General features: G+C 40.4%; 2 protein-coding genes across 2 annotated transcripts; one reads left to right on the top strand and one right to left on the bottom strand.

Moving 5' to 3' along the window:
* Positions 1–429: 429 nt before the first annotated feature.
* msh4 (mutS homolog 4) lies at positions 430–6,159 on the bottom strand. Its single transcript, XM_037242126.1, has 20 exons — positions 5,807–6,159; positions 5,552–5,707; positions 5,321–5,484; positions 5,155–5,265; positions 4,972–5,087; positions 4,713–4,886; positions 4,484–4,656; positions 4,349–4,416; positions 4,079–4,153; positions 3,940–4,004; positions 3,693–3,862; positions 3,287–3,423; positions 2,909–3,012; positions 2,685–2,809; positions 1,881–2,081; positions 1,689–1,807; positions 1,495–1,623; positions 1,201–1,375; positions 1,036–1,124; positions 430–905 (listed from the first exon to the last, which is right to left on the bottom strand). Exons 1-20 carry the CDS (start codon positions 6,012–6,014, stop codon positions 717–719), a joined length of 2,748 nt encoding a protein of 915 aa, XP_037098021.1. The 5' UTR covers positions 6,015–6,159; the 3' UTR covers positions 430–716.
* Positions 6,160–6,344: 185 nt separating this feature from the next.
* On the top strand, positions 6,345–7,901 carry vcpkmt (valosin containing protein lysine (K) methyltransferase). The gene is made up of 5 exons (XM_037242096.1): positions 6,345–6,618; positions 6,799–6,912; positions 7,007–7,079; positions 7,177–7,296; positions 7,411–7,901. The coding sequence occupies exons 1-5, from the start codon at positions 6,362–6,364 to the stop codon at positions 7,513–7,515; spliced, it is 669 nt and encodes a 222-aa protein (XP_037097991.1). The 5' UTR covers positions 6,345–6,361; the 3' UTR covers positions 7,516–7,901.
* The last annotated feature ends 2,783 nt before the right edge of the window (positions 7,902–10,684 follow it).

Raw genomic sequence — 10,684 nt, 5'->3', positions numbered from 1 at the left:
ATTCTTTCCTCACCACCCTATGTAATGTCCAAACCCGTTACAGATTATCTAACTAATTTTGCCAAATCAAAAATTATATTTTGGATACCTACATGCGTCATGTCAACTATAAAATACATTATTTTATTCAAGTGGAGTTTAATAATACTTAAACAGTGAACATATAAATGTGCATTCAAAAATTTAGACATGATCAATTTAGGTTCACCTTTAAAATGTATACTTTTTGTGAGTAGTGTGATTAGTAAGAAAGAACACATTTAATTCAGTTAATTTATTTAGCTATACCATTTTCTTTAAATATGAACTAATGCCAAAATGTTTGAGACAGCCTCTTCTATTGTCTTGGCCGTTTTGTGACTACTTTGTAAGTTTTTGTAAAACAAAAAAAATACGACCATCAAATTCTTTTTTATGCAATGACAAATGTGGACGATGAAAAAAAATACAAATAAAGTGTACCAAATTATATAAACTGCAACAACAATAGTACATGTAATAGATCCAAATAGATATATAAAAGAATACTTACATTTGATTTTCTTTCTTCTTGTCTTTCTGTGTAACAATATTTCAGAATTTGGAAATTTCTCTGTGCTTTGGATTTTTTAATGCATTTGTGGAACATAAAATGCAAATTATTGTCTAAATTAATTTACTTTGTCACTTAATGTGCATCTGGGACAGCCATTCCTCTTTAAGATTGGATTCCTCTTTTAGGTGTCAGAGGTTGCCGGCAGCCTTGTAGCCTCCAGCTCTGTCTCGTACTGCGTCCTTAGCCATTTCAGATACATGCGTAGGCTGTTCGGGTCAAGTCTGGAGTTTCTGGCAGCCTGCAGCAGGCGGGTGCCCAAACAGTGTAAAGCGCGCTGCCTCTCTGTTTCTGGATCACGCTTACGCTTGGCCTTGGGATGAATGTCCAAAACACATTTTACTTCTTCAGAAACATTTGAAAGAAATGTGTGACGTTGTTAATTAAGGTCACTAGGGACATATTGCACGGTTTAACTTTTGCACACATTGAATGAAGCCTACCAAAAGCTGCTTGGTGACTTTAGAAGCGATTGTCTTTGCTTCCTGGATTATGCTCGAAGGAAGTGAGGTCAATTCTGCCGCTCTGAGGCCTAAGAGAGCAATAGTACGATTTATTGGCACCCTTCTGACAAATATTTCATCAAGGTGATTCAGCAGGATGTTTACCGTAATGTTTTTCTTCAGAGAATCCTTGACTCAGTAGGTGTGTGTACACTATTGTCTCAGTGCCAGTATCATGAGTGCGTGTGTGTTGAACCTTCATGTGCTGATTGTCCACACAGGGATACAGAGATGCTAGTTGGCAAAGCTCAAGGTAGTGCGTGGCAAATAGCGTGAAGGCCTATGAACATGACAAAACAAAATAGATTTTCCACTGTAAGCAAGTAAGTGTGTGTAATCGAGACGGCGTTAGAGCTCATTTAGCTGCTTAAGGAACAAAGAAATGTCCGTGTGCTTTACCTTGATGCCGAGGAGAAACTCACAAACGGAGTGACATAGTCCAATGCCTTCTTCAGCACTGGTGCCCCGTCCCAGCTCATCGATGATGATGAGGGACCGCTCGCTGACATTGTGGATTATGTATGACACCTTAAGGGGAGAGGAAAGTGAATGATCAAGTTTCTTTTCCACAACACTGATAGAATGTACAGGACCTCCTTCATTTCCATCATAAATGTGGAAGAGTTTGTTTCGAAATCATCATCGATGCCAATTCTGGTGAAAATCTGATCAGCTACACGGAAAGAAGCATACTCAGCGGGGACGAAAGAACCTTAAAAAAAAAGTTCAATCACTCAAACTTGATATCACAGCAGTGTGTTGCTTCAAATATGAGTCATACTGACCTATTTGAGCCATGATCTGACACAGTGCCACCTGTTTGAGATATGTGGATTTCCCGCTCATGTTGGGCCCTGTGATGATGACAAAGTTGCTGCCCTCGGCGATGTAACAGTTGTTGGACACAAGCTGCTGTCCGGGCATTCGCTCCAGGATGGGATGACGACCCTGTTTGATGGCTAACGTGTCCGTGAACTCTGGTCGCACTTGCAGACAGCAAAACAATATCACAATATGTTACAATTGCAAATCATAAATAGATAATGTGGATTAATATCGCTACTACAGTGTCCGAAAGTGATCCCCAAATATTCCAGCTAAGGATATTACTGTTCCGTTATGACATCGTATGGACGCAGCATAACAAATCAAGGGTTAATATGCTCAAGTGATCACTTTACAGAAGCACAATCCTTTTTTAAGCATTTAGATAATCACAATAATGAGCAGTTTTTATTACACCTAATTCTCACATTGAGGGGAATGGAGATATGGCCCATACTTCAAATAGCCACAAGGGGGCATTTGAGACCAGTTGCCAAGAATTGAAAAATTATTTGGGGTTAAAAAGAGACTCATGGTTGTTCCATTGCAGTGACTGAGACACTAAGTGAGAGGTCACATCCATAAAATAAACTTTCAACAGTTGAGCAGTGGCAACAGAGACAGCGCCCTCCAGTGGGGGTGATCTGTCCTGCAAAGATGTCAGTAGAAGTGACCGCTCACTGACGGGTGTTGCTTTTGGTGCCGACTTGAAATTAGATCAAGTGTGACACTTTGACAAGACACGAATAGCGCATCCCACTCACCATAGTCGGAGAGGGTGCATGCGTTTGCCAGGGACAGCAGCATATCCAGCATTGATACAGCATCAGAGAGTTTGTAGAGGCAATGAATGTGTTCACGGATAGTGCTGAGCAGTTGACATACCACCCTTGGAAGGAAACAAATTTTGTCAGATATTGTCAATATATACAGAACCCGCAATACGGACGTGTGCTTGTTCTGAGGATGAGCGTGATGCTCTACTCACACGTAGGACATGTGAACGATCTCCCTCAGGGCTTCATCGCAGCGGTCGTTCAACTTCACCAGATCTGCGGTGGTAAAGCCAACGTTGTTCTTGTGTTTGACGACCTAAAGGGACAAATGCCGAACACCAACAATTATGCTTGGACAATCAATTGTGTTTATGTTGTCTGAAATTAATGGCATTGTTAAAGGCAGCAAATTGCAGCTAGTAAACAAACTGTGAAATCACAAATAATGTGCATGATGTCAACAGTACAAAGTACAAACAAAGCAAATGACACTTAAATGTGATCCCAGGAATTTGTTTTCACTAAGAAACATTTTTTTACTTCAATAAAGATAAAACTGGAATTTGTATTGTCATTCCCACTGAAGAGACCTTGATGAACTCGGGAGGAAGCTTTCCCTCAGGTAGCAATATTCCGTTCAGTTTCATCTGGATGAAGAACCCTCGAGCGGTGCTGAAGCTTGTGCGCATGGGAAAGGCATATTTTTCCGCCATCTGGTTTACTAGTACTGAAAAAACACAAATGACATACTATGAACACTTCCAAAATAAGATACATTTTCTCCAAGAAGAAAAAGAATTATGGGAAAGTACGGTTAGTTGTACCACTAAAAATGTTTATCTATTTTTCCAGCCCTAAAAAGAATCTGGTATTATAAACAACATCAACATTATATATACCTGTATTGAGAAAGAAAGAATATATTAAAATAAATTAAAAAAAGACTCATCAAAAACTCTAGACTAGAAATAGCGAACAAATAACTGATGTCTCTACCTGAAATGTCGTCCACTATTTCTGTATAAGCTCGTCGGGCAATGTCCAGGAACTCGTTGATGTTGGGTCGCACGGCATAGCACTTCTGCGTGCGCATGTTAAAGTTCCCCTTCAGGTAGGTGATTTCGTCATTAATGACGGTGAGGATCTGCTTCGAGATCATGTCAAATCTGAAGGTGTACACAAACCACAGTAAAAGTAAAAAATGCCGAAAAACAAAATGACAGCCGTCACAAGATTTACAAACCTGTCGTCCTCTAGTGAAATGCTGTATGCTTTAAGAAGAGATGTGTTGCAGTTCTTTAACACCACCTGTTTAGAAAATGACCTTTTTTTTTAGGAACCATTTAATTTCTAACTTTGAAAATATTGTGTGTGACACCAACCCTCAACTGTGGCACCAAATCCAAAGTGTGTTTCAGCTGAATGACATGTGTAATCTTCGCTTCAGCAACCTGAACCTACAAAAATTACATAATATGACCGATTAAATTCTCACCGGGAGAATATGAATATCCCACACAGGAAAGACGGAGCCGGGATCAAACCCTGCACCTCTAAACTGTGAGGCAGACATGCTGTTTCAGGATGCACACACTGATGATAATTTAGAAACAGTAGGAGTGCATAATAACTAATAAAAGTACTTCACATACTGTCTGCTGTTTTGGGACCTGGACCAGGACAGAGAGCAGCTGGTCAATGTCAAGGAAGTGACCTATAGCTGAGGAAAAATATACAGGCATATTTGTACAAGACTCAAGATGGATTCAAAATAATTTCTATGGTACCATTCTTCAATCCAAAGAACAGCTCCTCATTCTGTAGCATTTCTTGTATGGCGTCCAAGCGTATGTCGATGGTATCCACATCTATCAGAGGCTCCAGAATATTGGAGCGTAACCTTCTGGCGCCGCCGGGAGTTTTTGTGTAGTTGAGGACGCCTAGAAGGGTATGGTCGCTCCTGTGTGGAATGTACAGTAAACATGGGACCATACAAATTTGGTCAATTTGCTGTACCTGTGGTTTCTGTTGTTGATTACAAGCTCCATGTTACTGGCAGACGCCGAGTCGATCATAGCTGTCTGTTCGCTTCCTTTAAAGCTCACTTTGAGTGACTTGGCAGCATACACAGAGTTCTGAATGAACTCCAAGTATTTCAGTAAAGCAGCCGCAGCCGCTAGGCAATAATATCTGCACAAATGGGGACAGTCGGTAATAAAATGGTTGACATAGTTTAGGTCTATTTTTTTTCACCTAATGGTACTCAATGGCATACTTAGCTTGAACTTCCATCAGGACAGTGCTAAATTCTGGAGCACAGAGCTGCTGGATGTACTCCAGTCCTTTCTTTTCATTGAAATATTTCCTTTGGATTGCGGTGAAAGCAGCACCCTGATACACAAAATATTTGCATCAATATTTGACTGTTGTTATACTGCGTGTATTCTTGCATTGATACCTGGAAGTTCTCTGTGATAAGGTTAAAGAGTTTTGTCCCTTTTCCCTTATCACAAGCAGTGTCTGGCATCAGTATTTCCATCGGTAACAAGATATGAACCTTGGTTATGACCTTGAGAAATGTAAAAGGTCGGTTAGCAATCACAACCATAACGTGCTTAGGTTACCTTAGCATATGTTCCAGTGTCCGCAAACTGAGAGAGTACAAGTTCTGGATATTTCACGTTAAGACTGGCCATTCCAATCTCCCCCCTGGCCAAACCGCGCCCTTCAACCAGGGCTACAATCACAGTTGCACCAGAAGCTGTGGTAGAAGAGGAGCAACTTGCAGCTGCAATAAAAGAGAAATATATAACATCAAGTACACAAAGTCAAAGTACTGCTTTGGACCAGAGTACCAGTATCCGTCAACGGCGTCCGTGCAGGGTGTGTGACCCGAGCAGAACCCGGGGTCTTCCTGAGGCTCGGTGTTCCTCCAAGGGAGGAGCTGTCCGAGGTATGAGCAATGTGGGGTGAAATGGTTCTTCCTAACTGAAGACTCGAGGGGAATCGACCTTTTGAGCAAAATATAATACATTATAGTAGAAATATCAGATAGAATGCAACCTAACATGGTGTCTGAGCTTAAACTGAAAAGGTATGCCTACAGTTACCTATGGAGGGGCGAGGAGGTGATGGACCGGTGCTAGAGTGAGAACTTCCTTCTTCCAAACTTTGAGAGGACGAAGCAGGGGAAGCTGATACTGGATTACGAGAGGTAGTTCCATTGCCAAGGCTTCTTTCTAATGGAGATACCTCAGAAGTATTTCCACTGTCAGAGGTATCACTAGTTGCAATCTCTTCTGTACTACTACGAAACATTGCCAAACGCTATAAAATGGACAGTTTATAAAGACTTTCCTGATTCAGTGGTGCCGCTTCAGTATTACATAAACTGAAAGGGTTAATAAACCAACAATGGTATCGAGAATAAGTTATCGAAGCTAACAGAAGCCATTTGGGGGACGGGAGGGGGGGGGGGGGGTGAAATGGCGTCCCAATTTGGTTTTAAATGAGCGTGGATCGATTTACTATCAAATACCTTATTGAAAACAACATTCCTTCATAACAGCAAACTTTAATAATATGAAAGGAATTTTTTATTTTATATTTTTGGTGGCGGGAAATACCAACGGGCTAACTTCCGTTTCCGCTTTGGCTTAGCCAACATGGCGGCGCAGGGAGAGCACAACAATTATTTCGTGAGAGAAATTGAGAAAAACGACGGTTCTGTCTTAACAGTGAGTCAATGTTACATGGGGGACGTGGGTTGCGTGGTGTGGGATGCAGCCATCGTTCTTGCCAAATATTTAGAAACCCAACAATTTTACGATCCGACCTCGGGAGTGAATTTATGGGCTGGCCGAAGAGTGGTGGAGTTAGGAGCTGGGACTGGGGTCGTTGGTATGATGGCAGCGACCATAGGGTGAGTTCAAATTTGTGTTTTCCATACAAATGTTTCATTTATGTACAAATCGGGTACATTTGCCCTACGAATGGAACACCCATATACTATCATAAACACAGCTATTGTCGGTTATTTATTCATTCATTCATCTTAGTATTATATGCATTAAATTATGTTTCCTTGTGTTGGTTCCCATAGTGCTGATGTTAGTGTGACAGACTTGGAAGATCTACAGACCCTCCTGAAAGTGAACATTCAAGACAATCAGACTCTCATCAGTACCGGATCCATAACTGCCAAGGTACTGAAATGGTTTGTACTATTTGTTATGTAATATGCTTGATTGTTGTTGATTGTCCCCTGGATGGGTAGTCACATTTATAGTTTGAGCTATGTTTTTGTTCAGGGGTGAAGATGTATCTGGTTTCCTTCCACCTCCACACTATGTACTTATGGCGGATTGCATTTATTACGAGCAGGTATTTAAGTCAGAGGCAATTTTGCATGTTTTCTTCATTTCCATTAATGACATTCTAATACATTTTCCCTTAAATGCTTCCATTTACTTGTGCACAGTCAATTACCCCGCTGGTGGAGACCTTGAAGCTGCTCAGTGGACCAGAGACCTGCATCATTTGTTGCTATGAGCAACGCACTGAGGGCATCAACCCAAAAGTGGAGAAGCAGTTTTTTAAGGTAAGAGCCATCTCTTCTAGTTGGAAATGTAAATGCATGAACATGTAAGTAATGCAGAATTTGGTCTTGCCACTTAATGGGTCATGTCATGTCCTTTAATATTTCATCCTTTAGTTGCTGCAAGAGAGCTTCAACTGTGAAGAAATCCCTCTGAGCAAACACGATAGCGAGTTTAGGAGTCCAGACATTCACATCCTGCATGTTAGGAAAAAAGTTTAATCTTGTTAGATATTATTTGTGTTAATAAATGATTTCTTTGGTGGAATACATTCCTGGACACAGAGACAAAGAATTGTTTACACTTGGGCTGGGTAACCATGGAAAAATAATAATCATGATTATTTTGATAGATATTGAAATAATGATTAATAAACAAAATTTTAACTTTAAGATGGTGGAACACTCAAAAAACACAAAAGTTGCCTATATTTGGGTACTGTGTTTATGCATTTACAGTATATGTCTGACACGAATCCATGTGTAAATGTCATGAGTTTGCAGTGGAGCAAAAGCATTGCCTTGTTGTAACACCAGGGGGCAATAGTTGCCATAGAGAAAATGTGGTTCAGTTGGAATCTGAAATAAAGCTGCAGTTTCATTCTGAATCTAAGGATGGTGGTTATTTTTTCCCCTTAATTTCATTTTAATCAGTCACATGACTGACATCATGCACAGGCTACAGTCATAAACTAAAATATGTACTACAAGTATCCATCTAGTATGTTTTGTGTCTATGTGAGGGGAATTCCAGCCAAAGGCCCAGATGAAGCGCAAGATTGTGGGTGGCTCTTTTACAAGAAAAAGAAACCATGAAGTACACCCAACTCAAGTCTCCCACAGGCATGCGGGGGCCTCTTTGCAGCTTTTCATGCTCCGCTGTTTGCACTTCAGCATTCTGGTGCAACGGCCAAGGCAGCCAATGGTCGACCACAGTTTTTGATGACAACTGTTACTGAACAAATGAAATGAAACTAACCCTTATATGATTATTGTTATACCGTGCCGCAAAAACGAACAAATCTGTACAACAAAGTCTTCCATGTATTTATGAATTATTCCCTCCGACACTTCTTTGTATGGGTCAGCCTCGGGAGACGAAAAAGAAAACAATGGAACCGTTCCTGTGCACAACACACACACCTTCCTCTGATGATTTTACAGAGAAAACCACACACGTGCTCAATCCGCTACATCACAGTCAAGTGACACAGAGGAAGCAGCCATTGTGTCATCATTATCATCATGTTCACTGGTGCCAAGAGAAAGAAGACTCATTTTCTCCATATTAAGGTGTGCCTTCCAAATCTAACTGGGAGGGTTAAAGACAGAAAAGGCTGTCCTGCAGCATCATGGGTCATCCATTTTCACTTGCCAACAATGACTCAACTCAAATAAATGCTCTCATCAATGCCTCATAGACACAGTCAGAGGCGAGCCGGAACTCATTTGATTAGTGCTCTCATAGATTACATAATGACATGTATCATTTCTTGGCTTCGAGCGATGTATGGTGCAAGCAAGCCTGACAGACCAAACATAATGGTTATACCCCCCCACCACACACACACACATTGTGGACCCAAAGGAGGGGAGAGGGGCTGCAAAGACAGCTGCACTGCAGCCGAGTGGGTACAAAGAAGCACACTGTAACACAAACATGCACATTTGTGCTCTCTTAGAAGTATTGACAAAACACTGCTTGTATAATCAATTGGGAATTTGGATTGCACTAAGTCTCTTAGTTGCCACGAATATTAGAAAATATTATTTATCCTGCAAGACATTTTGGACAGTTTTACATACATACTATTATATAGTTTGGGAAGAAAATCTTTTCTCATCCATAAGCGAAGCATTTTAGGAAGCTAAAAAGAGATTCTCTAAGCAGATTCTATTTGCACTTTGTTCTGTTTGCGTAACCTCTCGCTCAAATATACCGAACAAACAAAAAAATCACTTCTTTTTAGAGATAGACGTGCTTTTTTTTTTTTTTTTTTTTAATCCACTGAATTGACTGTACTGTGGTGTGGCTTTTCTTTCAAAGCAAGACTGACAATGCTGCCGTTTTGTGACGTCCTTGACTCAGTATGTGTGTGTTTTACAGCTGAATAAACAGTTTAGGGACCAAACAGTTTGAAACTATTTGAACGAATGTTTACAAATGTTTTTTTTTTTGTTTTTTTTACATAAATACAATCTGTAATGCAACATGACTGCTTTTGATGAGAAAAAAAAAAAGTCTACAATTTTAAACAAATATGACAAGAATGCATTTAGGTCCATTGCCCAAGGTGCATCCTGTCACACTGGTTAAAAAGTCAAATAAACCAATCAAATTGCATGTTCAGCAAATAGAGAGAAAAACTGGACCATGTCTATAATTTAACCATGACATTGAACAACGAAACCACACCAGGACACCTGAAACAACTTTCAGCTGCTTCTGGAGCTGCCAGATGTTGTTAGATGGTAAATGCTCACGTTTGCTAACCAAATCAAAGAACTACTTTTACTGTCCTTGAAGAGAAGCTCTGGCTGAATTGCCTTCGTAAATTGTAGGAGGGTGGGCGTTCCCCGTTGACATCTTGACATAAATGCTCCACTGTAATAATATGCTTTGCCTCTGCGCTTGATCATTACAGTTGTACATCGTTAGAAATAACTGTTGGGGAGACATTGGACAGTTGTAAGACTGGTCAGTTGTAACACTCGCAATTACAGAGAAAAATTCGAAAGTATTTTGCTTTGCTCAATTTATTTTGGGGATTACATAGCATGCTATTTTGAGTATAATTGAGGAGTTTTCTTGTACGTGAATGTACTCAATAAGTACAGAATCTTACTCAGGAGACGGGAGGTGGCCGTCATCAGCGCTTCCTCTTTCCTTTAAGTAGTATTGAGGAACTCACTGGAAACTTTTTGGTGGCAGTGAAAGGTCATCGTCATAGCAATTCAAACCGATACCCATGCATTGTGGTTAGGCCAAACCCGGATTGAAAATTGAAAACATTAGAGCAGTTAAATTGGGTGGATGGAGTATCAATTATGAAAACAGATCACATTTAGAACATAGCATATTTTGCTGGCATAAAATGTATTCAACTTATTTAATAATGGCTAACCAGTTCTCTTGGGATGTGGAAAGCAAAAATGCCAGGACTAGTTTTTACAGAGATGTGGTCGTCGCAGGGGGACACATGGTGGTGTTGCCCAATGAAGTAGCAAAAATCATACAGTTGTAATTAAGTTGTGTGACCAGAAGTGGCCATTACAGTCCAATTAAAGTGCCATCGGCCTGGACCAGGCGTTCAGTGAGATTCGCTCTGAAGCATGAGCTGTTTACACAACACACTTTTAGTAAAAAATTGAGACAAACTATGTGATTTTG

This window comes from Syngnathus acus, chromosome 22, assembly GCF_901709675.1.
Source record: "Syngnathus acus chromosome 22, fSynAcu1.2, whole genome shotgun sequence".
Classification (NCBI taxonomy): domain Eukaryota; kingdom Metazoa; phylum Chordata; class Actinopteri; order Syngnathiformes; family Syngnathidae; genus Syngnathus; species Syngnathus acus.
The sequence above is the reverse complement of the archived record's forward strand: the minus strand, read 5'-3'. Positions and strand labels throughout refer to the sequence as shown.